Source organism: Camelus dromedarius, chromosome 19 (genome assembly GCF_036321535.1).
Source record: "Camelus dromedarius isolate mCamDro1 chromosome 19, mCamDro1.pat, whole genome shotgun sequence".
NCBI lineage: Eukaryota > Metazoa > Chordata > Mammalia > Artiodactyla > Camelidae > Camelus > Camelus dromedarius.
The window spans coordinates 42956870-42982636 of NC_087454.1; the positions used below are offsets into that span (position 1 = coordinate 42956870).

The 25767-nt window shown below is 49.8% G+C and overlaps 1 protein-coding gene and 2 long non-coding RNA genes across 4 annotated transcripts; 1 reads left to right on the forward strand and 2 right to left on the reverse strand.

Moving 5' to 3' along the window:
- Positions 1–7057: 7057 nt before the first annotated feature.
- Positions 7058–10614, reverse strand: LOC135318644 (uncharacterized). Its single transcript, XR_010376938.1, has 3 exons — positions 10558–10614; positions 7552–7679; positions 7058–7210 (listed from the first exon to the last, which is right to left on the reverse strand). It is a non-coding gene; the product is annotated as an uncharacterized LOC135318644 (long non-coding RNA).
- An 8-nt stretch (positions 10615–10622) lies between these two features.
- LOC135318645 (uncharacterized) lies at positions 10623–14474 on the reverse strand. 2 transcript variants are annotated; one of them, XR_010376940.1, is made up of 3 exons: positions 14377–14474; positions 11066–11152; positions 10623–10718 (listed from the first exon to the last, which is right to left on the reverse strand). It is a non-coding gene; the product is annotated as an uncharacterized LOC135318645 (long non-coding RNA). The 2 variants fall into 2 exon arrangements; XR_010376939.1 differs by lacking the exon at positions 14377–14474 and adding an exon at positions 11302–11706.
- Positions 14475–16632: 2158 nt separating this feature from the next.
- Positions 16633–21505, forward strand: LOC135318592 (GDP-fucose protein O-fucosyltransferase 2-like). The gene is made up of 3 exons (XM_064476096.1): positions 16633–16746; positions 18135–18371; positions 21253–21505. The coding sequence occupies exons 1-3, from the start codon at positions 16641–16643 to the stop codon at positions 21264–21266; spliced, it is 357 nt and encodes a 118-aa protein (XP_064332166.1). The 5' UTR covers positions 16633–16640; the 3' UTR covers positions 21267–21505.
- Positions 21506–25767: the final 4262 nt, after the last annotated feature.

Below are 25767 nucleotides of genomic sequence, written 5' to 3' on the forward strand. Positions count from 1 at the left end.
TCTTCACTGAGTGAAATGAGAAGCCATTGCAGGAATTTGAACAGAGAAGATCACACCCAGGGTCTCAATCATACCTGACTTAGGTGTTGAGGATGAAAATACTTAGGCTTTTGAGCTGATAATAGTTAGACTACATGTTGGACTTTGAGTTGATGTTGTAGTAAATGAGACTCTGGAGGGTGTTGGGATGAGGTGGATGCATTTTGCATGTGGGATGGACAAGAACCAGTGGGGCCAAAGGGAAGAACTCGGTAGAATAATGGCCCCCAATATGTCCACGGTCTGATCCCTAGAACCTAGGAATGTCACTGTGCATGGCAAAAGGGACTCTGCAGGTGTGACTGTCAAGGACCTTGGGATGGCAGATCACTGTGGGAAGCAAACGTCATCACGGAGGTCCTTAGAGGAGAGAGGCAGATTGGTCAGAGACAGAGATGTGATGTGGCAGCAGAAGTCACAGTGACACAGGGCTCTGGGCCAAGGAGTGTGAGCACCTCTGCAAGCTTGGAAAGGTAGTAAGATGAATCCCTCCCAAGAGCCTCAGTGTGGAACGTAGCCTTGGCCACACGTTGGTTTTAGCCCACTGACATTGACTTTGCATTTCTGCACCCTAGAACAGTGAGACAATGGATGTGTGTTACTTTAAGCCACTGAGTCTGTGGTCCTTAGTTACAACAGCAATAGGAAAAGAGCTCAGGAAGCAACATGAACATGAACCCCAGGCTGCCTGCTGTGCCGGCAGGAAGTCCTTTGTCTCTGATCCTGGGGGAGTGTCCTGTGTTCTGGCAGCATCCACAGACTACCTCATGCTAACCTGGCAGCTTGCAGGGGGTCAAATCTTAACCCTGCACAGTTCTTGATATTTAGTTAATAAAAAAGATGGTGTCATCATGGGTATTTTTCCATCTTTTAAATACACTTCAGTCTTCTAATTGAGAGACTGTGTAAATAGTTTTCAATCTTAATAATAAATAACTGTGGTATTATTTGGTTAATTAAATACTGAATAATAATATTCACATTAGTAAAAGTTATTAAAGTCAACATTTTTCAATGAAAATATCAAATTTCTTTTTGCATGAACATGTATTAACTACAAGAAATGTTCCATGCTTTCTTCTACGATTTAGTGTTAGAGTCTTAAAGAATAATATTTTCCTCAAAAGATATTATGGCGAGGGGATTTCTTTTGGTGGTACAGTTCCTACATAAAGTCTGCTGCATGGCTCAGGCCACTGGGAACCTAGAGATGATAGAAATAAGGAGGCATTATGAACACAACATTTTTAAAGGAATTAAAAAACTGGATGAGTGAAAACAAAGAATCAGAGAATATTCTGGTGAAATAAAAGTATTTTTCAGCTTAAGCAAGACACTGGGTGAATAAATCTAAAATGAAAAAACCACCCAGAGATTAGCAGCGAGTCATGCATGCAGTGTGACTGATCAAAACCAAGTTGTTTCCAAACCAGTGTGTAGGCTTGATGCCTTCATTAATCAAGTCTGTGTGGCACCAGGCCACCTCGAATAAATGTTGATGAGGTATTTATAAGCTCTTCACCATCCCAGCTCAAAGCCCACACATGAGCTACACGACCATCACCTACACATCTGCAAAACACCCATCATGGTGAATAGCACTTTTCTTGCTCAGTAGCCGGAGGCAGGGCACTGTGAGCAGACAGAGATACAGGGACGCAGAGAAACAGAGGCACCTCACCTCACTCAGCTGATAACCTTCCGTGCATTCCTGGGGACAGGATTGTCATAAAATGCACCATGGATTGATCCTCCTCCTAGGAAAGAAACGGTAGGGCTGTCCTCAGGTTGGAGCAAGGGTGGCCGGAGGATCTCAGAAGAGCTGTTTCAGCACAACCAATAGAAATGATGGCCACCGTGACCACGAGAGACGTCGCCTGCCATCTCGGTAGGCTCTTGGGCTCCTGACAAAAGCTGGGCTCAGTAAAGGGTTGGGTAGAAGGCACAGGCCTAAGGGATGCCCCAGCAAGAGACAGGAGGTAGGGCCTGGTTTATACTGCTCTGGGTGTATCCCAGCCTCATCCGAATACGAAATCAGAAATTTGCAAAACAGCAGAGCTGGGATGGATCACCTACTCCAGACTCCTCTCCTTACAGTTAAAAGGGTGGCAGCCCTGAGAGGCAAAGCAACGTGCTAAAGGCAGAGCATGGATGTGGCAGCGCCAGATGAAATGCACCGTGCCAATCCCCATTCAAGGCCGCTAACACTGAGTATGGGGCCAAGGTTTCCAACTAGGAGAATGAGACAATGTAAATACTTTGTTCCCACCAAAACCCCAAATGTTTTTAAAGGCACAAAACTCACCTTAACTAGCTCTCTTCTGAGGGGGTGCTCTTCTGTCTCCGTCTTTCTGTCTGTCTCCATTTCTCTCTCTCAGACACAAACACATACAATTTTGTGAAAGGGGAATTCCTGCCATACAAAGACAAACTTCACATCTTCAGAAAGACACTTGACAAAGCACGTTTCTCAATTCAAGTCTATGTGTGAGGTCTGAGCAACTGGCTTATCTTCTAGAACAATTGGTGGTTCCAAAATCAGGAGATCATCTTCCCCAAAGGAAGAGTTCTGGTCCGTATTGATGAAGTTGGGGATGTCACATTTTATGAGCCCGTTCGCCTCCTCCTCTGGCCACCTGCTGCATCTGATGGCTTCCTGGAGCTGAATATCTCTGTCAAGGGCTATGGTTGGGATAGCAAATTTGGCCTTGTCCAAGTGGCCCACATGATTGATGTAGCAGTGAAAGAGGGACCTAGATTCGTCATTGCCCTGCCAGAGAACACCTTGGGCACCAGCGGTCTTCCAAAGTCTGACACAAAGCTGTTCAGACTGAATCTCTTCTCTGGAGACTCTGCATTGCTATAAAGAAAACCAAAATAAAAGATCACTCACACTCTAGCTCGGTGACCTGAAGAATCATAGTTTTTGCCATCTACTGAGTGCAAGTCCCTGCACAGAGCATGCTGACAAGCACTGGAAATGAGAGACATCACTTCTGAACACATACAATTAAACCCAAGGCAAAATTCTCAAGTGAGGGACCTTGGACCAACCTGAAAAGACATCGTTCCCTGAGAATCCTCAGTATTGCTGAATCGCACCCCAGTGTTTCTCATTGAGGCACTCAGATCATCTTCATCAGAATTAGTTAAAGTGCTTCTTAAAATGCAGAATTCTGAGGTGCAGACCCTCAGCGTTTCCAGAGTTTGGGACCTGTAGTCTGTATTTTTAGAGCAGCCAAGATCACTGAACACGCTCAGGTTTAGCACCGCGGTCTACATCGGGTCACCTGAGCATCGACAATGCTGTCTCACATGGTGGCGTGTTGCCTTGTGTGTCACGGTTCTGTCCTACCCACGAGACTCCCCTGATTCTCAGAACTGTCAGTGCTGCCCCATTGGGCAAAAAATACCACCATTTCACAATGCATACACAGGGCGCCCGACTGACAGATACAATCAGTGATGGGAGAGGGGACAAAATTCATGTTCCTGATCCCTTGTTTCACTTACTATGGGACAAATGATCAATTCAAGGGTAATAAATCAGTGAATGAGTGAATAACATGACTCTCGTTAGTCCCAAGAGTGCCTGGAAGAGTGAGCCTGGGCATACTGAGGACCATAACAGCCCATCTACTTAATTGCCATCCTTCCCAGATTTGTGTAAAGGTTACTTCCACCCAGGCAGTGACCCCTGAAGGGCAAGAATCATGTCTGAACACACTCTCAAATCCAGAACAGAACCTGACAACAATTAGGCTCTGGAGTCTGTGTTTAGCGAGTGTGGAATCTCAGTGATTCCAGCTCTTAGACCTTGCCTTCCCATCCCACCCCTCACGATATGGACCTTATGACCAGCTCTCCCGGGGCTGGGGCCACGGAACCCATTTACAGGACTGGAAGAATCTGATCATGTAAACCAAGCCCCAGAATATCATCAAGAGTCACCTGCATTTCAGGGATCAGTAATCCCAGAAGCTTTGCAGTTCAGGCAGCTGAGGGATTTTTATATCAGTTCTGTCTTCTACTGTGACTGCCTGGGTGACATCAGACAAGGAATTCTCAAAAGCCTGAGCTTTTCCTTTCAGGAATAATCTACTTAACAAATCTCATTGACCATTTAACAAATGTGATCTGAAGATCAATGATTTACACAGGAGTACAACATTCATTAGGTCGTGGATTTTGAATCCGAGAAAAATCATTTGAGAAAGATTGACAGAATGTAGCTTTAATGAAAATTTAAGTATTCTTACCTTTCAGCAAATCATCTTCTTCCCCTACTTATCACTTCATCCAAGTTTAAAGTTGTTTGAGAACAGGGATGATTGTGCCAGGAATCTGTGACCCAATAACCTAAAATGTCACCTAGGAAAAAAAGGGGAGTGACACATTTTTAAAAAGTATGGTGAGGACAGCAGGGCCACCCCCCAACTCCACACTAAGGAGCTCTGAGTAATAGCTTTCCTGCCTGCCTTGGGCATCAGCTGATGTGAAAACCCACCTAGAAACCACACTGTCCAGCAGCTCTTCCTTAACATAGGCTACACATTCTCAGAATTAAGAATTGGGTCCAGTAACCCCTTCGCTGAAGAATAAAGACAAATGAGAACAATAGAGTTCTGCCCCTCCCCAGGGGAGAGCCCAGACCTTGGGCTGCATGCACTTCGCCCACCTCCCAGGAGAAGGAAATACTGGAGAAGGACGTCCTGTGAAACTAGGGCAGCAAAGGTAGAGATGGGAACAAATAGGTCAGCTGGCCTGGGACAGCCCCCTCCGTCGCTGCCTTGGCAGCTGCCTCTGCCCCCTCAGCACATCCTGCCCACCTCAGGTGGCTAAGCTGTCAGGGTAACTGTACTTTGCAACCTGGGGCAACAGAGGCTGCCCCCAGGCCAAGCTGCTGGGGAGATGGGAGCTAAACCACCAGCTCCCAAGCGGCAGGCTCCATACCTTCGACATCACCCCGCCACCCCCGCACCTTAACGCACCCCCGGGGCAATATGACCCTGAGAATTGTGACCTGGGAACGAGGGGCGGCAGAGGCCGCCCCCATGTCAGGCCTCCAGAGAGATGGGAGGTTATCCTCCAGCTCACAATAGGCAGCATCCCTCTCCTCCCCACCCCCTGATCTCACCGCGCCCACCTCCCAGGAGCAACCTGACCTGGTGTGGTGTGTCAGACGAATCTTGGGCGGGAGAGGCCGTCCCCAGGCCAGGTCAGGGGAAAGGAGAAGAAGTGGCCCCATTAGGAAGCTGCGACGGCCGGCTGCCCCTGCCCCTCGACCTCATCGCGTCCGCCTCCCAGGAGCAAGCTGACCTGGAGACGGGCATCCAGCTTCTTGGGCAGCAGAGGACACCCCCAGGATTGGCCGCGGGGAAGAGGGGAGCAAATTGACAAGCTCCGCGCTGCAGGTCCTCTACCTCCGCCTTTGCCACCCTCGCACCTTAAAGGCACCGCCCAGGGCGACCCTTCCCAGCAGGCTGAATGGGACAGGTGTGTCTGGTGATCTAGGGCAGGAGAGACGACTCCCACACCAGGCCATCAGGGAGACAGAAGCCAATCCACCAACTCCCCAAGGCATCCCCATCCCCCCGCATCAGCCACCGCTCCTGCCCCCTGACCTCTCGGTGGCCACCTCTAGGGAGCAGGCTGACCTGGAGATGGACGTCCGGTGAACTTGGGGCAACAGTGACCGCCCCCAGAGCAAACCATGAGGGGAAATGGGAGCAAATGGACCAGCTTCATGGGAAAACCCACCGCTGCTGCCACCACCCCCAACGTACCACGCCAGCCTCCCAGCCTCCCGGGGTCAGGCCGACTAGGATACACGTGTCCCGTAACCCAGGGCAACAGAGACCGCCCCCAGGACAAGCCGCGGGGAAGATGGGAGCAAATGGGCCAGCTTCCCATCTGCAGGCCCCCGAACACCGCCACCCCTGCACCATGACTACCCTGCCTCCCGCCCCCAGTTAGCTAAGTGGGACAGGGGTGTCCCGGGACCTGGGGCAGAAGAGGCCGTTTGCAGGCCATGCGGTGCAGACATGGAGCTAATACACAAGCTACCCCGGGGCAGCCACCCTATCCCCGCAGTCACCACCTTACCAGCTCCCTGACCGCACCGCACCCATCTCCCAGGAGCAAGCTTACCTGGAGTCGGACCTCAGGGAAATCTCCGGCGGCAGAGGTCGCCCACAGGCCAGGCCGCGGGGGAGAGAAGAAATGGAGCAGCTCCCTGGAAAGGACCCCCTCCCCCTGGCGCCGCTGCTCCCACCTCCCAGGACCAAGCTCACCTGGAGACCGGCGTCCCGCCTCTAGGGCAGCGGAGGCCGCCCCCAGGCTCCGCCGCGGGGGAGTGCGGAGAGAATTGACCGGCTCCCCCGCGGCAGCCCCCCTACCCCCGTGGTCCCCGCACATTAACGGCACCGCCTCCACTCCCCACTCAGCAAGCTGAGTGGGACAGGTGTGTCCGGCGACCTGGGGCAGCAGAGGCTGCTCCCAGGCCCGGCAGCCGGGAGAAGGCAGCTATTCCACCAGTTCGCCAGGGGCAGCCCCGCTCCGCCCCCCTACCGCTGCCGCCGCCTGCTGACCTAACCTCCCCACCTCCCAGGAGCAAGCTTACTTGGAGTCCAACATCTGGCGAATCTCCGGCGGCCAAGGCACCCCCAGGCCAGGCTGCAGGGAAGAGAAGAAATCGACCGGCTTGCCCGGGCAGCCTCCCACCCGCCGCTGCCTCCGCTTCCGCCGCCCCAAACCATTGCACTAGCCTCCAGTGGTCAGGCTGACTGCGAGGATGTGCACTTGCCTGAGCACCTCCCTGCACCCCTACACTCCCTGTACCTCTGCACCCCTGACACTCCCTGCACTGCCTGCACCCCCACAACCCCTGAACTGCCTTCACCCTCCACAGCCCCTGCACCCCTGCCACCACTTACACCATTGCACTGCTTACAGTCCTGCACCCCTGTATGTCCCACACACCACCTCTTGGGCCTGTGGCAGAGTCTCTGCTGTTAGACCAATGCACATGAACTCACATATTTGCCAGTATATGATGCATCAGTGGACGTCTGGGGTTGGCTGCAGGAAGGTACATGTTCCCGGTCACTAGCCTGGGCCACTAGAGTGATCTCTGTGAGGTCACCCAGGACGGGCTCAGAGATGCTGTTCTCTGGGAAGAGAGGAGTAGAAACCGGTCTTGAGGGCAGAGCTGTGCTCACCAGGCCGTTCACGCTTCATGTTTTACACAGGGCTTCGGAGAAGTGAATTGGATCCGGCTAAGTAAGACCTGCCTGCTATGCACCCACCTCAGTCCTGGGCTCTGAGGCAGACCGACTGGCTCCCACCGTCAAGACACCTGAATGGGCACCTGAATGGTCCCTTTGAGGCATCCCATCAGTTCTCAGGAAGAAGTCTATCTGCTTCCACCCCATGGCCCTCCCTCCCACTGTGCTGGCCTCAGGAAGGTTCCTTATTTGGGGAAGGCAGCCCACCCCTTACCCCACCCCTCACCTTTCTCTAACCCAGGCTGGTGTTTCTCTGCCCTTCAGAGTCTGGAAAGCCATTCCTCTTCAGTTATGTCCCTTCTGAAATGGACTTGCTTCCACTCAATTCTAGGTGAGGATGCACCATGGAATGCACTGGGTAAGAGAACCAAAATAAATAGTTTTTTCTGTGAGGTTTTCTGTTTATCTACTGGGATGGGCTGTGTGTAGTTTGCTACAGCCATTGGTGTGAGAGGCTAAAGCTGCCTGTGTGTCCTTGTTTTCATCCGCCCGCTGTCTTTGGGTTTTCCCTAGACACTCCTGAGACATTAACTTCTTTTAATTTTATTCCTGTTATTACACAGAGGCCCTACTGACATGGAGGTAAGTTGTTGGGGTAGTGGAACAGAGCAGGGCATCTATACTCCTGTGATTAGTTCTCATTGAGCCTGTGCCCTGAGCTGTGACCTCCACAAGTGTGTCTCTTTCCCTTCACCCCAATTTGGGTGAGACAGAAGGGATTTCCCTTCCCCCAGGCTGGTTAGGCTCTGGTAAAATAATTTCTCATTTAAAAAAAAAACACAACCCCCCACAATGGAAGAGAATATTCTGGGTGTATTTCATTAGAGTTATTTTATCCTTTCCTGGCAGGAAGCATGAGGAGTTTTCCTATGATTTTCACTCTGAGAACAGGGTACTGTCCTCGAAGTAAAATGCATGAAAAAGAGCAGGGGGCCCCTCTGACTGGCCCCCTGAAGTTGTCACACTCAGACTTCCCCACGCTGTTTCCTGCTGGCCTCAGGGACCTGTTAAATCTGCCTGCCCCCTAGTTTCTTACAATAGCGGGTTCTGCCCTGGGAGCTGTGACTCTCCAAGCCTGCCCGGCTGCCTCTCTGGGTTGGGAGCAGCTTTCCCCCTCAGTTTTCTTGTGGGTCTAAGAACAGCAGTGGGTTTTCAGCACCCTCAGCTCTGGTGTTGTTTTCAGGAGAGAAGGAGCAACTTCTGAGCTCCACACGAGCTGGACCAGAGGCTGGAAGCCTCCCCTCCTCTACCTCCATGCAGACAATCAGTGGCTGTGGTTCTGGCCGAGTTTCTGAAGATGTGGATTTAAACACACACATCCCAGCCCCACAGGAGCACACAGTCCCATAAATCCCGACAACTTCCACTGGTAACTACGGAACTGATGAGGACACGCGTTTCGGGGCTGCAGAGGCCTGAATGCACGACTTTCTCCGTGGCCTATTAATGTGGTTGTTATGGGCCTTGTCTGAAGTGGCTTGCATACCGCAACTGGTACATGGGAAATATAAAATAAGTACTAGAACCTCCACTTTTTCTCCCTCTTGGGCCTTCCAACCTAAAAAGTAATACGTGAACTCAGACGGCCTAGTCACCACAATGAGGTCAGGCCAGCCCGGCTCTCCTGAGTGATGGGCACTGACTTGCGCATTAACTCGGAACAGTAGGGGAACCGTCTTCCTCTAACTGGGCCTCTCCCCACACCAGGCACGCCCTCAGCTGAGAAGGGGTCAACTCCCCCATTGAGGTGTGTGCTGGTGGCTTCAGTGTGACCTGGCCCTGCCGGGACATGAACCTGCAGTGAGGTGGAGTGTCAGGAGGAGGGGCGTCCCTGCTGGGGCAGCAGGGGGCCCGGTAACACCCTGCGCAGCCTGGTGCCTGGGGCTCCCCAAAATCTCCTACGGACCCCGGGTTGGCTCTGGTCTGGGGCACTCCATGCACCCTCCCAGTATCTTTTCTTTAAGTCCCTTTTTTGCTTTTATCAGCCAGAGGTGGCTTCTGTTGCTTGTTCAGTGAAACAGTGCATCAGGAAAGCAGACTATTTCTAAGATCAGTAAAATACGAACTTTGGTCAGCTCGCCGGGCAGACCGTGCAGCACAAATTCCCGCACAGGGCTGTGCAAATGCCTTACGTGAAGGGTCCTCATCATCTGTCTTCAGAGATACAGAAGCTCGTGGTTCAGGTAAAACCTCAGGGAGGGATTGAGGAATCCAAAGCTGGTTGGTTTCAAAGACTAACCGGTCACACCAGACCCCTGAGCTGTGGTCAGAAGCCTGGCTCAATGTCACGCAGACTCAGCATCCTAAGTGTCCGGTGGGGCCGGTGCTGTTTCCTTTACAGGCTCTCGTTGGGGAGTCACTGTAGCCCCTTACACTCAGCAGGGAATCCAGCCCTCTTAGCCCCCACCCTGAGTGTTCCATGACACAAATCTCGGGAGTGTTTAATTTTCATCTTTGTTTAGGAGGATGAAGGTGGGGCAAGAGGAGTGATAAATTCACACTTAGTGACACCAAGTCACAGCCAGTACCTCCTCCTCGGAGAGCTATGTGCTCCCACAGTGGTGGCTGGGGGGCTGGGCAGAGCCCCTCCTCTGGTCACAGAGGGACTCACTCCTCTGACTGCAACTGATGGGTTGGACAACCAATCCAGAGGAGACAGAGCATCTTTCCCGGGAATTTGGAACTGACACACAGAAATTAATTTCACTCATCTGGGGATTGGGAGGAGGGTGGGAATCAAATGAAACCAGAGCAGGAGAGAAAGTTACAAGTGAATGAGAGAGAGACAGAGAGACTGAACTTGTGAGAGTAAATAGTGTGAAGGAAGGATTACAATCAGGGCACAGAGGAATTCCAGCTCCTGGCAGTCTAGTGTGTCCCAGCCCATCAACAAACCTGCGGGATGGTTAACATCATTCCAGTTTTGCAGACTAGGAAACAGGCTGAAAGAGACGGGGGTTGGCTTTGGGTGCACAGTTAATTTAATTGCCACTGGACCCCTCACTTCCCACTGCCTGAAGGCACCATGATCCTCACAGGGACCCTGCAGTGCTGACAGCCTAGCACCCTGATCAAAGGGACCCTGCGGGAGTGGGAACCTCTCTGAGTTTGGAGAGTTCCCTGCACCGAGATTCCATGCATCAGCCGGCTCCTGCTCACCCCAGGTTAACGTCTCCCCAGCTGTGTAGTCCCCCGACCCGCTTCCCTCCCTGCCAGGCACCCCCGTTCTTACCACCGAGTGTACTGCAGGAATTCAGGCACAGGGATGCCCAAAGCAACACGAGCCCACCAGCTGTACAAACAGCAGACTCCCAGCCCCACCTGGGCTCCATGGGGATAGTAGGTGTCCTCACCTTTCATGTACCTAAGGCAATCTGTTTCTTCAGCTGGAGGCTATAGAGAAAAATAAAAGGTCCAAAACATTGTTCAGTGAGGAATTCCTCCAAGGACCTGACTTCAGAGTCTACAAACAGTTGTGCTGGCCGCTCTTACCCCCGGACTTTGGGTGAGGTGGATTATTGATCAGCACAATCGCCGGTGGCCCAGCTCCTGGGCTTGGCTGCCCAGAGGGGGCTGGGGGAATGGGTAAGGCCAGGGCACTCAGGAAGAGCACAGAGGACCTGACATCTCGCCTCCGCAGTTGTAAAACCTTCCCCAAATCTCAAGGCATCGGACAGAGTGCAGCCACCACAATTATGAGATGTTCCCATCTCTTCACTCACTCCTGTTGGTTCACTTACGTGCTGAGCATCCACTGGGTCACAGGACATGACACACAGGATGGCCGATGGGACAGGCTTGGTACTTCCCCCTGGATCCTGTTCAATCTGATGGGAGAATGATCACTCATAAACGGTTTCTCAAAAGGATACATAGACAGGAGACAAACTGCAGAGTGAATCAAATTTTAAAATATAAATGAAGATCCCCCAGTCTCCCCGCCTAAGGTTAACAGCATAAAGAAAATAGATCTTGCCTTTGATCACCAAGGAAGTGGTCACCCTCTCTCAGGAGGAAAGGAGAGTTAATCTTTGAGCAGGACACAGAAGTGCTCCATCGAATTGGACCAGGACCTCTGCATTCATTCAGCAAATCTGTATAAGCTCCTACTACTTATGGGAATCTAGTAACTATACCCATTCCCAAGGCTCTTGGGCTTTATTAGTCAACAAAATAGACACGACTCCCCATCACTGGGGGCTCAGAGTTTTAGCAGAGAAAACAGGCAACATGATGGGGGTAGCAAGAGCTTGGGGAAATATAAGAGTGATATGAGCAAACTCAGGTGATGGTGGTGGGGTGGGAGTCAGGCAGGAGGGAATAAGGCAATCCTGGCAGATCTCAAGGAGTAATGAACTTGAAGCAGAATAGATCCGGAGGAAGAAGGAAGAGCCAGAGCCAGAGGCCCCCAGAGTGATGGGGAGAGTGTGGGCGGAGAGGCAGAGCAGGCCATGTCCTCGAAGACTTTGGGACGACTTTGGCTCCTAATGGAATGGTGACCCTTTTAGTGAGTTTTGATGGGATGGGTAATGTCCAATTTATGCTTTTGTTTTGGGTTTTCTTGGGAGGAGGTTAATTTATTTATTTTAGTGAAGGTGCTGTAGTTTGAACCCAGGATCTCATGCATGCTAAGCATGCACTGTATCACTGAGCTACACCCACCCCCTCAATGTATGCTTTTATAAGCTCCCTCTGACTCTGTGTGGATGAGATTGTAGAAAAGCAAAGATGGAAGAAGTAGGCTAATTGGTGTCCAACAAGGGGTTGAAGGTGGCTCCTAGGAGGGTGGGGAACAGGGAGTACGTGGTTAATGAATTCAGAGTAGCCAGAATTTTCTAACAAGCTGTATTTGCTGTGTGTGTGTGTGTGTGTGTAAGTGAAAGAGAGAGAAAGAACATGGTTCCAATATCTGGACCTGGAAAATGGGATGGATGTCCTCTCCATCCACAGGGGATGGGACAAGATGGGGCTGAGCAGGTGGAAAGGGATAGGAATCAGCTCAGTTCTTCAATGTCATGGTTAAGGAGTCTATTAGATATTGCCACAGAAATGCCTAATAAGTAGAGGAGTTTGGGTTTCTTTTTCTTTCTTATTAACATTAAAAAATATAATTTAAATGTATTGATTTTATTATGTGAATGATTTTGGAATTTTATTTCATGCCAATGTATATGTTATAATAGCCAAATGGAAAATATATCAGAAAAGAGGAGAAATGAGGGCTTTCACATAAACTGACTGTCCATAACGTAGGTAAAATTTCAATAAAACCAGTCTTCATGCAAAAACCTCATCTTGGTGTTACATAAAATTAAATGAAAAAGGACTATGTTGATGTATCATTATTTCATGTTACATAATAGCCCCAAACAAACACACTGTTTAACTATGGGGCTTGTAGAAATACTATTCACTTTATTGACATAAATACAGAAATGCAGAAAGGTTCTAAGGTAGAATAAGCATCTTAGTGGAAATAATAGAGATCTGAGCATTTTACATGATATGTATGGACTGATTCAAAATTTGGAAAAGTAATTTACACAGTAGAACATATGTATGAATGTGAAAGCAAGATGAGTGAAAGAAAAAGAATATGAGTATCAGGGAGAGAGTTCCAAATGGAAAGGGCAAATCAGGTAGTTTGGACAAATCGAGAAATTGATGGCATGTCAATTTCCAAGTCTGGTTGCTTCCACCAAAGTTATAGCAGAGAGATTGAGGAGAGACCCAGGACTCAACTCCGGGGCACATTCGCAGTAAATGTTTGGAAAAAAGAGGAGACGTTGGCAAAAGACCAGCCAGAAGATCGAAAGCAGAGCGATAGGCTGGAGGTCAAGTAAAGCAGGAACACGGGGGAGGAGGGATGGAAGAGCTGGGTCAAATGCTGCCAAAGGGCCAAGCATGATGAAGACTAAAAACTGACCACTATATTTAGCAACGTGGGGTCACTGATGGCCTTGACAGAGAAGTTTCCATACAGCGAGGGATCAGGGGAAAAGCCAGAGTGGGTGCAAAAGCGGATGGCTCAAGAAAATATTTAGACAGTGAGTTTAAACTACTCATTAAAGATTTGCTGCAAAGACATGGGGTGGCAATTGGTGGGGGCGAATTATGGTCAAGGAGTGCTGTTTGTTTCTTTTAAGAGGATGGACTTTTATATACTAATGGGAGCCAACTAGCAGGAGAACAAAATAGATGAGGTAGTGACAGAGAGGATGGATGTGGGAGAGACAGCCCGGAGCAGATTGGATGGATGGGCCCCCTGGCGACTTTTGGATGATATGGCTTTTGATGTCACCTGTAATAAGAGGTGGGGAAGCGAGAGTGAGGTCACAGACATCAGAAGGTGAGCGGATGTGCTAGGAGTTGCTGGTGAATGTTCTCTTCTGTTGGCTTCAGTTTGCTTGGTTAAAGTAGAAAAGTAAACTTACCAGCTGAGGAAAGAGGAGGAAGAGTTACTGGAGTCATGAGCAGAAGATACGAAAGAGCCTTCAGGGACAATGGGACAGTGAAAAGAACAGAGGGAGACGGGGGGAGTGTGCTCTCAGAAAGTTACATTTTATCTTTGAGGTCCCCAATTGTTGAATGTGTGATTGTCCTTCCTGCTGTCTACGAAATAAAAATTGAGTATGGTTCAGGGAAAATGCTATTTCATTCTAAGAGGCTGCCTGTATCTCAGGAATGGTCATCTTAAACTGCAAACATTACAAAAATGTTGAAAAGAAGAACTTGTGTACCCAATGACCCACTATTTTCTATAAAATTGGTTGCTATTTAGTTCCCCTATCAATACCACAGAACCGATACTGCCTAGGATGGAGATACATCGATGCTTAAATGGAAATGAAATCTGTATCTTTTTCCTAAACTCCATGGCTTCCTTAACATCCCATTCCCCTTGGAATTTAGGGGTGTCTGGTATAAGAAATGAGAAACAGTTTGAGAAAATCCTGGCTCAGAATTACACAGCACAACCACAGTTAAGTATACAGCCGTAAAAATGTTTAGAAGAAAAACTCCATAACTACTCTTAAAGAATTTTGCAAACCTGGGCCTGCCCAGATGTTTCCAAACTGGAAAGGTACTCCTATCACTTGACCGGTACGGGAACCAGAGGCTGGTCAGCCTTTTCTGTAAAAGCCAGAGAGTAAATATTTTCAGTTTTGCAGATCATTTTGTTGTAACCATGCAGGTCTGCAATAAGAAAGCGAAGAGCACTGGGAGACAGGAAACAAATGGGCATGCCCACACCCATCCTTCCACTTAGGGCAGCTTCTCTGTGGTGGGGAGATTTGCCACAATGATTTGTTTCTTTGTTTCCATTGGTTTCTTTGGTTCCACCTTACTGCTCAAGCTCAGAACTTCAAGTGAGCCTGGTCCTTCATCATCCATGCAGAGAGAAGGCTGAGTGGGGGTGGGGACCCCACCTGACAGAGGAGAGATGGCTTGTCACCATGACATGAGACAATCACACCTTCCGGGATGAAAGGGAACAAAGATAAAAGAGGGGAACAGCAGTGGGACCCCTGGGTCACCTGCCAGGCTTGCTCTCCCTCCACGGCCACCCTGGGGGCCTGGGTGTTGTTGGAACTGAGCTACAGTGATTAGGCTGAAGGGACTCAGGATAAACGACCCTCCGTCTCCACACCGGGTTCCAAACGCAGCCTCTCTAAGTCTACCCTCTGAGTTTCTGGAACTCAGCTGGAAGAATAATGATCAGGCCAGACCCAGAGCCCAAGCCAAACATGACAGGGGTCATGTGGGGTTGTAACCCCGTGCTCAGTGGTCGGGGTCTCCTTGCAAATCTGCAGAAATCCCTGTTCTGCCTCATTCCTGGGAGAAACCCCATATCTCCTCCTGCTCTGTTCTTCTCTTGAGGCTATTGTCCTGGAGGGATGCAGAGTCCTTGAACCTGGCCCTCCAAACGTACATAAGCAGCCTGTTCAATAAAACAAAATATGCACTTCTTCACATTTGCCAGTTTTTTCATTCCAGAAAGGCTGCGGGACTCTTTCCCACTGTCTCCTGTGCCCCCACCACTTGGTGGCCCTCTCCTCATGGAAACACGATTTCCCACAACTGCACCCTGCCTCCCAGCTTGTCAGAGGGGAGTGACCCACAAAGACACACGTGTTTGTGAGGATCCTGTCGCCCAACAGAAAGCCTACTCCTGGAGCCACGGACAGAGATCTGGCCTCCTGAGCAGCTCAGCTCTAGTTGAAAACGTAAACTGGGGACCCCAAACATTGCTGAATGACTTTCTGAGTCACCTGGACTGGAGGGGCCTGATTTTTCTTTCCAGGAATGGATGTAGCGCAGCCTCCATTTTCAGGGCTGACATTCATGATGGATCTATTTCCCCCAACTTCACCCCAGGAAGGAAAGGCCCTTCCATCTCACTGGTTAGAAACCCAGCCCAGGGGAGTTCCGAAGCACCACATCGCTGTCAGGTCCAGCATCCCTGCAGAGTGGCCCCTGCCCCTGAATGAGCCCCTTGCCTGGGCCTTCCCTGCCCCGACATGACCACACCCCAGGTGGTGCTGGGGAAGGCAGGGAGTGCAGTGAGGGGTGGGGGGAGCAGAGCCCCTTGCTCTGGAGTGAGGGTTCTTGGGGAGAACACAGAGCAAGGCACACACCACCCCCACCCTATACCCCAAACTCTTAGCCCCGCCTACACAGGGGCCGCTCTGAGTCCTCTCACCATGGCTCTCCTGTCAGACTGCACCTAACACGGCATCTGGCACCCCAGCCCTACCTCCCCTCTTATGACAGATCCCGTCTTCTTGGAAACTGCCTAGCAGCGAGTATTCAAGGCCGGCAGCGGGCCTGGCGGATCTGCACTTCAGGTGCCCTACCTGGCCAGCCGTGCGTGCCTGGGCTCAGTCCTCTATCTTGCCCACTGGTAGACTGGGTCCACGTCCGGTGCAAGCGGAGGCCACGGAGCCCAGGCTGATCCCCACACAGGGACAGGTGAGGGTGTCCCCGTCTCGCTGCCCCGCTGCCCCACTGCCCCGCCCACTGGTGGCAGCACCGCCCCAGCCTCCGCCCGGCGCCACCTGCAGGTCAGGACTTCCGAGCGGCCCCGCCCGGCTGCCACATAAGCCTCCCCCACCTCCGTCCTGGCCGCGCCCTGGCTCCCATTGGCTCCGCAAGTTCTGCCCTAGCACATCTAGACTCGGGAAGACACTCGACGCAAGCGCTAGAGGATGGCCCTGCGGCGTTGCAATGGTTACAGGCGCCGCGCTCCGCGCGGGCCGGCCTGAGCTTCTGGGGCGGGCAGCGGGCTCCGGAAGTGTGCAGCTGCCCGGGACCATGGCGGTGCTTGCTGCTGGGGATGGCGGCTTGCTCGGCCAGGCGACTAGTTCTGGCCTGGTCAGTAGGCGGCCGACATCTTGTCTGGGGCGGCGTCTCACAGATGGTAAACGTACATCCGCGCCGTCGGCGGGGCCGGTGGACATGAACCAGGGTGGGATCGGTGTTGGGGTGGTGGCCGGGGAGGGCTGTGGTGCCGGGGAGTTTGTTGGGGCGGGGCGGGACAGGGCTTGGGCACAGACTCAAGCTTTCCTCCCCCTCAGGCCCTGGGGCTGGGGCCGCGAGTCTGGGTAGCCCTTGGTGGCCGCCGCCTCCCAGAACCCACTGGGACGGGCAGGTGGAGGACCCCTCTTAGATGAAGCGGGTCCTTACCCGGGTTTTGAAGAGCCCCAGAGTCAGATGTTGGAATGATGTGGTTTATCAGCCTTGTTTATCTGCAGGGAAATTTCAGTTCCATCCAGATGTTGGTTCCTTCAGTCAACCTCAGGAATAAGACACAAGGGTCTGTGCCGATAAGTAGTTATCTAGGGCTTGACTCAAAATAAACTATGCGGGGTGTAGGGATGGTAGATGGGACCCTCTCTCTTGAAGTTAGCAGCCTTCTGGGATTAGAGGCCCCAGCTGAGGATTACATCATCATCTGCAGTAATGGAGGTTGTGAGAAACACACAGAAAAGGGAGGGGTGTGGAGGCGGTAACTCATTACAGAATCCAGGACCCTTGCCTGGCTCTTGTGTAGAAGAGTCTCGCCTTGGATAGGGCAGCAGTTATCAAAGTGTATCCAAGGCCCCTGAGGTGCAAGACCATTTTCATAGAAACGCCGGGATGTCACCTGCCTTTTGCACACTCTTGCTCTCCCGAGTTCCTGTGGGGTTTTCCAGGGAAAACCTGGCCTGTGATATCACAAAACAGGGAACGCAGAGGCAGTTAGGAGAATTCAGCTCTCACCAGTCCAAAAGAGATTTGCAGAAATTAAAATCACTGCTATTCTTCTCACTAATGATTTTTCTTTTGAAAAATAGAATTATATTTTGTTTAAGAGTATTAATGGTAACATACAGTAGATTGTTAATATTTTTAAGTGAATTCATACACTTTTTCTAACTTCTTATTTAACTTCTAACACAGGAAATATTGATAGATTTAACTCACATAAATAGCAGCCTTTTGGAGTTCTCAGTAATTGTTAAGAGTGTATAGGGTTCTGTAGAACAAGAAGTTTGAGAGCCCCTGGAGAACGGGTGCTCAGGTGCTAGTCAGGTGCTTGGTGTTAGACGGATGCCAAGATGTCTTCCACAACTGCTCCCGGACTTGAAGTAATTGGCCACATGGAGATGGGTGGGCAGTGCCTCCACTTTACAAACCAGAAGCTGCTGAATGTGTCTGGATTGTAGGCCATGGGCTGTGCAGGGATTCCCGTTGTATCTGTTCTATCTAAGCCGGGATTCCTGTGCAGAGGCCTGGCCCTGATGACCCGCTCTCCTTTGCTCACAGCCAGGTACCTTCTGTGTGACGTCAACCCTCCAGAGGGATTCAGCCTCCGTAGGAACGTCTGCATCCACATTGCCTTCCTCCTGAAGACCCTGCTGAAGATGGAGGAGCCGGTACTGGTGCTATTCCCTTGGGGCCACCTCTACCACTGGCAGAGCCCCGATCCCTGGTCCGACTCCTTTGACCTCCCAAGTCTCAACAGAAACATCCCTGACATTGAGTACGAGCAGTTCATTGCAGGTGAGGTGGTAATTTAACTGGGGCCAGGTGGTCGTTGTTCTGGTTCCGATCTGAACAACGGGCCATCTTACTTTGGGTTTGTCGGTCTGCTTAGGGGCCCTGCTCATGTTTCCCACACTGCAGGTGAATTTGGTTTTTCCATAGTTTTTCCTGGAAATCAATTTGAAGTGTATGAGCTCTATGTCCGCTCACCTCTGAAAACCCTGGCCTCCTGGTGAGATGGAGCGGTGACAAGGAGGCCACTGCCACAGAGGCCTTGTCCCAGAAGGACTCACTCCCTGTGCTGTTTTGTTAGTTTCAGGTATACAGCATAGTGATTAAGTTGTAAATATACATAGTCTATTCTTTTTCAGGTTCTTTTCCATTATAGGTTGCAAGATACTGAATACTGTTCCCTGTGTTCTACAGTGAATCCTTGTCATTTGTCTGTTTTACATATAGTAATTTGTATCTGTTAATCCCAAACTCCTAAGTTTGTTTTACAAGTCTGTGAGTCTGTTTTTGTTTTATAAATAAGTTCATTTGTATCATTTTTTTTAAAATTCCACATATAAATGATATCATATGATATTTGACTTTGTCTGACTTATTTCACTTAGTGAGATAATCTCCAGTTCCATCCAAGTTGCTGTAAATGGCTTTATTTCCTTCTTTGTTATGACTGAGTAATATTCTGTTATATCTAAATACCACATCTTTATCCAGTCATCTGTCAGTGGACGTTTAGTTTGCTTCTATGTCTTGGCCATTGTAAAGAGTGCTCCTGTGAACATTGGGGTGAAGGTATCTTTTGGAATGAAGGTTCCCTCTGGATATATGCCCAGGAGCAGGATTGCTGGACTAGGTGATAAGTCTTTTTTTTTTTTTTTTTTTTTGTCTTTTGAGGAATCTCCATACTGTTTTCCACAGTGGCTGCACCAAACTACATTCCCACCAACAATGTAGGAGGGTTTCCTTTTCTCCACAGCCTCTCCGGCATTTATGGTTTGTGGACTTTTGAATGATGGCCATTCTGACTGGTGTGAGATGATAACATTGTAGTTTTGAGCTGCAATTCTCTGATAATTGAGCGATACTGAGCATTTTTTTATATGCCTATTGGCCATTTGTGTGTCTTCATTGGAGAATTGCTTGTTTAGCTGTTCTGCCCATTTTTGGATTTGGTTGTTTATTTTTTTCTTATTAAGTTGTATGAACAATTTATATAGTCTAGAAATTAAGCCAATGTCAGTCTCATCTTTTGCAAATATTTTCTCCCATTCCATAAGTTGTCTTTTTGTTTTACTTATGGTTTCTATTGCTGTGCAAAAGTTTATAAGTTTAATTAGGTCTCATTTATTTATTTTGGCTTTTATTTCTGTTGCTTGGGTTGCTTAGATTGCCCTAGGAAACCATTGCTGAGATGTATGTCAAATAATGTTTTCCCTATGTTTTCTTGAGAGAAGTTTGTAGTGTCTTGTCTAATATTTAAGTCTTTAAGCCATTTTGAGTTTGTTTCTTTTTGGTTTTTTTGTGACTGTATTGTATGCTTTTAATTTGTGGTTACCTTATTCTTCAAATATATCACCCCATTACTATATCTATTTTCTTTAGACTGATAATCGCTTAGGCTCCAACACATCCTAAGAATAATGAAGAAAAAAAAGAAAGAAAAAAATCTATATTTTCTTGTTCCCCTCTCCCATTCCCACCTTTTTTTATTTTGATGTCCTTTTTCATTTTTACATCTTTATGTTTATTCTCTTGTAACTCGTTGTTGCATTTCCAACTATGGTTTTCCTGTTTCTACAGCACCCTGCTTCCTTTCTGTTTAGAATAGAACATTGTAATGTCTCTGTTAGGTTCAATATTGCTGAGTTATCTCCCCTCCCCCCTCCCCTTCCCACCCCAGGCCTCTGAATACTCAGTCCAGGAAAGCTAAGTCCATTCTAGCCTTCATCGGTTCTGGGAAAGCAATCTTCAGAGTGGGAAAAAACATTGAAAAATAATATTCTGTGAGTTGCTTTCTACCCTAGTCCAGAGATGAGAAACATCTGAAGGTGGAGGAAAAAAGTTGGAGGTGGGGAACAAAGTCTTTTCTCTTTTGCTACTGAAGAAATGATTGCTTTTGTAATTAGTGATGGTGCCCTTTAAATTGGTGAGATCCAGATTCCACAGCTTCAGCGCCTGTGAATAACCAGCCGGGAGAAAGCTCTCTAGGGCCCCTGCAGTGGGAAAGGCAGCCCCTCTGAGCACCTGTTGTTCTGTATTCTTCCTGCCTCCACACGGGTTCGCTAGGCACTGTGCAGGACAATGCAGTTACCCAAGGTGGAGGACTGGGAGACCCCTGCTGTGTGGCGAGCCACAGGAGCCCACACTTGTAGGACAAAATGTAGAGTAGTGGGGCGGTCATATGAACAGAGGATGGTTGAGACCCAGGATAGTGCCCTGGATTCCAGCAGGCGAGGCTGGCGGGGCAGATGGGGCCCTGGGGCATGGGCAGTCCTTGAGGGATATGAAACAAAGATAGGAACAAAGAGACTGGATTCTTGTGGGGGTACGGCGCCCCCGGAGGCTGCGGGGCAGCTCAGCGAGCCCAGGGGGAGCGGGCACTTCCCCAAACCTGGGTTGACAGGTCACAACCAACTCACTGGGGACCGAGAGGCACTGAGACATTTTAACCTTTTGTCCCTCTTCCTGGAAAAGAAACTGCTGCCTGTTAAATAGCCTGTGTCATTAGTGAGAATTAAAGACATGAAGCAAGAGTGCCTCAAAAGTCATCCATTGTGTAGTTGTTAATAAGTGTCAAATGCAAACTTGAATAGATGAAATGAAGCATTCATCAGAGGATTTTAAAATCCTTTAAAATAAAAATTCTTCCTGCCTTTGTTCTTCATTTCAGGGTTCAATTGGTGATAATAATAGTAACCAAAGCAATAGCAAACCCTTACAGAACTCTGTCCTGCTGTTCCATGAACGCTGTGTTCATGACAACCCAATGAGTTCGCACCAATATGAGTTCCACTTTAAAGGTAAGGACATTCATTAATCACACGGCTAATAAATGGCAGAGCTGGGAATTGAACCCAAGATGTCTGGCCCCAGAGCCCCCTCTCAGCCCCTTCACTGCAGCACATCACTTGGCATGCCCGACACAGGCCAGCATTTAAGAGCAGCGTGACCTTGGCCAAGGCTGCTTCACGGCTTGGTCTCGGATTCCTCATCTGTAGAATGGGGGTGTGGGCAGTGAACTCTGTGGGCTCAGTGATCACTTCCTCTGGCTCTGCTATTCTACTGCTTTGAGTTAGTTTGGTAAGTATCCGAGCCCCTACATGGCCCACACATGGGCTGGCGCTTTGCTAGCCTCTGGGTTACGGAGAAAAGTAAGATCAGCCTGCTTCTCCGAGGAGCCTGTGTCCCTCCACGGGAAGCAGCTTCAAGGCCCAGGCTCCCTCGCTGGCAGTCGGGGGCTGGGCAGGAAAGTCTGATAAGAAAAGATGGAGGCAGGGCCCCTCCGGGAACAGTGGTGGCCACACAGACCTCAGGAGCGGGAGCGTCTGTCCAGGCTGCTGAGAGGGGATCCTCATGAGGCCAGTAGTCCCCCCAACCTAAGCCCTCAGGACAAAGATCCAGCCATCCCTTCAGTGTCACCATAGAGCCAGTCCATCCTCATCACTGTGCCCCTGTGCTCCTTTGTCCTGGGGACTCTCTTCCCCCTACACCCAGAAGACTCTTCTCCCTCTCTTCTCTGAGTGTCCCCTCACTTCACCCGTGGTCCCTGCTTCCTGGGTAACCATCTCTGGAATTGACACTTTGCCCCCTCACAACCCCAGTTTGACCAGGAGCCTGGGTTTGCCTCCTTGTGCTCACTTTCCACCTTCAGATGATTGCTCCTCCCCTCGTGGGAGCACCTGGAAAACACGGATCCTTTCCTATCAGTGCCTGCCACCCTGGCCTCCCTGCTCATCTGCCTCAGTCAGGAGCACCTGGACCACCAGCTCTGTATTGCCTCACCTCCTACCATCAAGACGTCAAAGTTCATTCTCCCTCCTCCACCCAGTGTGGTCATTTTAGGGTCTTCTTCTCCGTCAGCCTGAGCCAGCCACCCCCCATTCACCCTACCCCCGGGCTCATACCCGGGCGTGTCTCCACCCAAGTTCCATGCTCTCTCCTTTAAGTGCCCACTTCTAGCCGTCAAGCTGCTTCTCCACCAGCCTCCCTGGCACTCCTTCACCCTCACTGGGGCATCATGCACTGACTCTGCTTTCCTGCCTGTCCTCGTTCCTCTTACTTCCACTTCCCCACCTTCCAGCTCTGCATCCACAGTCAGCACTCTCTTTATGAGAGACAAAACCCCCTTGAGCCTTGACTTTTTCAGTTCCTCACCAGGCCGACTTCCATCTCGGTTCACCCAGCTCTACTTGTTCTGAGCCTGCAGACAGCAGGCTCTCCCAGCACAGGTTTCTAAGACTACAAATCAATTCCCACCATGTTGCCGCTGCCAGGCAATCCTCCAGGATTTCTCTAGTGAGCACATTTCCCCACTTATCACTCAGTGGTGTTAACGTTCTCTGCTCTCTGCACACCTTGAAGCTTCCCTCTGTCTCTTCCCTGACTCCCAGCAGATGGCCTTGCCTCCTGCTTCAGAGAGAATGACATGTTACTGGAAAGGATCTCGCTCACCTGCAGCAAACCTGCTCACCTCAAATTTTATCTGTCTCTCTCCCACCTGGACTCTAGCTGTAGTTGTTCTTAATTCAGTGAGTTTAGTTGTCATATATATACACAGTTAAAAGCATAGCACACTATAGGCCACCTTCTAGGGCTTACTTTTTCAATTTAACATAGAGTGTATGATTCATCCATTTCATTGCATGTACCTGCAGTTCATTTGTTTTAACTGATCTTAAATATTGTATGTGTGAAAATAACACAAGAGAAGGGTAAGCCAGGAGTCAGGATGATGGTTATTTCCTATGAGAAGAGGCCAAGAACAGGATAGGGAAAGAGGACACAGTATGTCTCTGTCAATATTCCTGTTATGATGCTGGGTGATATGTTCATAACTGTGTCTTTTAATATTAATTTTAATACATAAATACCTCTGACAGGCATCTATGATGAGAATGTGTCATGAACCAAGACATACAATAGGTAATATTACATCATTATTGTTATGTAATCTTGTTATATTATATATTAATGATAATCTTACATTATTTGTTATGGGTTATATATTACATAGATGCATGAATTATATGTTATGTATATAAACACCTTCATATATATTATATACTATCTGCTAATAAATAAACAGAACATAATATGCTAGTATATCTTCTATTATGTATTATTTAATAAATAATAACATACTATATCTTTTTATATGACATGGCACATAATCTTTAATAAAATAAGAAATCTGTCAATATATATTGGTAATTAATAAAATTTTAAAAAAAAGCCCTCAGCTTTTAACACCAACACCGCTCCAGCTGTCACTGTCTTTTCTCTTCCCTTTCATGGTCGAGTTACTCACGGTGCTATCCATTCCCCCTTTCATCTCCTTATCCTGAACCTTCTTCCTCCTCCCTTCCCATGCTGGCTTCTGCCGCGTGGTCACTCTAGTCACCAGCGGCCTCTGGGGCGCTGATTTGTGGGCACTGTCTCAGGCCCCATCTCACCTGCCTGTCCGCCACCTCTGCCACCGCTGGTGGGGGCGGTTTTGGGGGCAGAGTGCACCTCTTGTCCTGGAAGAGAACACAGCACAGACTCAGTGACCAGCAGCAGGTGTGGCCGGGAACTGCAGGACTGAGTGGAGAGCCAGACTGTCTGCATCCAGACCGGGGGCACTTGGAGTGTGAAGAAGCCCCGTCTTCACTGCCCCTGAAGTGAGGAAAACACCCTCAGGTGAGTTAAAGTGCTTATGACCTAGGTCTGTTGGCTGGAAAGGACAAACGGGCCCCTAAGGGGAGGGTAGTTGATGTTCCAGGCCCCACAAAAGCCCTAAGGGCTGGCGGGGAACCAGGCTGGACGCTCCACTGGACCCGGTGCCCCCTCGGGGGTGGGGCCTTCGGGAACAAGCAGAAAGCCCTCGGTCTCTGGGGGGAATGGGGCAGTTTGGGAGCATCCCTGCAGTGAGTCAAGTGAAGTCAGGGCCTGTGGGATCCGTTTCTATGGCCACATCGAGCCTCAGTAGAAGCCACAGCAGGAGTGGATTCCTATCTCTCCAGCTGTCATCCTCGTGTCTGAGTGCCAGGCTTCAGACCCGATCCCCTGGGGCGCTAGGATAGTTACAGAGAGAGGCGGTTCTGGGAGACCTCAAGAGGGCGGTACTGGCCTTCCTGCCGACACGATTACACAAAGATCAAACAATCCATCGATGGGAAGAAAAGAAGAACCATGGTCACATCTGGACGCGAAGCTTAGACGTGGTGCATGGGTGACATTTATCGACAATCCAGCGAGGTTCTGGCCAGAGTTAGAGGCCAGGGCAGCAAGCCGGGAGTGACACTGAGGAGCATCATTGTGCAGAGGCTGGACTGGTGGTCTGCAGGCTCCTCCCAGGAGAAGCCTCAGTGTTTGGGAGGTGGCTAACATGTCTCCTTCGTGTCACCAGCAAGTGATGCCACCTGCAGAAAATCAGCTGTGATCGTGAGATGGATCAGCCCTGGGTGATGTGATAAAGCCTCCTACAAGAGGGGGCACCAGATGGACAGTGAACCAACCAACAGGCTGATGATATTTCCACCTGTGTTTATCGTGCTTTCGTAGCCAAGAATGAGGAGAGAGTTGCATGGCTCACCATGAATATTTTAACAACTTGAGAGGGTTCCATGTCTCACTGCATTTAAGCGTCACCTGGAGGAATTCAGGCAGTGTTAAACCCAGTGGAGAATAACGGCCTCTCGGTTCCTCATCAACCTGGCAAGCCCACCAGCCCTCTATGGCCAGACGTTGGCAAGTGCATTCCCTTGTTAGAGCAAAACCCTTCCCACGCACGCCTGTGGTAAGCTTTTTTTTTTTTAATTAATGGGAATGATGATACATTACAGCCTCCTCAGAACTTTCCTTAGGGCTTCTCGCCTTAGACCCCTGCAAGGGGACACGCTGCCCTCGGTCCTGCACTGTAGACTGTCCCCCTGGCCTTGACACTTCCTCTGGCCACCCCCTCCATCGGGTGGCATCAGCAGGACCAAGGGGACATGGTCATTGGCTCCACCCCGTGCTCTAGAAACCCAGGACCCCGAATGCCCTGCCTCAGCAGCCCCTGACCCATTTCTAGTGCCTGCACTGGCTCTCCCCGGATTTCAGATACCCAGGACTCACAGAGAGACTAAAGGGCAGCTGTTTGCATGGAGGTTATAGGCAGAGCCCGGACGTGAAATCTGAGTGTCCCCCTGTGCACATCCAAGGC

What these genes read in the sequence shown, in the direction of transcription:
- LOC135318592 (XM_064476096.1), top strand. Translation starts at nt 16,641, where the DNA reads ATGGCGGTGCTTGCTGCTGGGGATGGCGGCTTGCTCGGCCAGGCGACT. An exon ending in GGGGCGGCGTCTCACAGATG is followed by an intron (nt 16,747 to 18,134) that starts GTAAACGTACAT and finishes CTTTGCTCACAG; the next exon opens with CCAGGTACCTTCTGTGTGAC.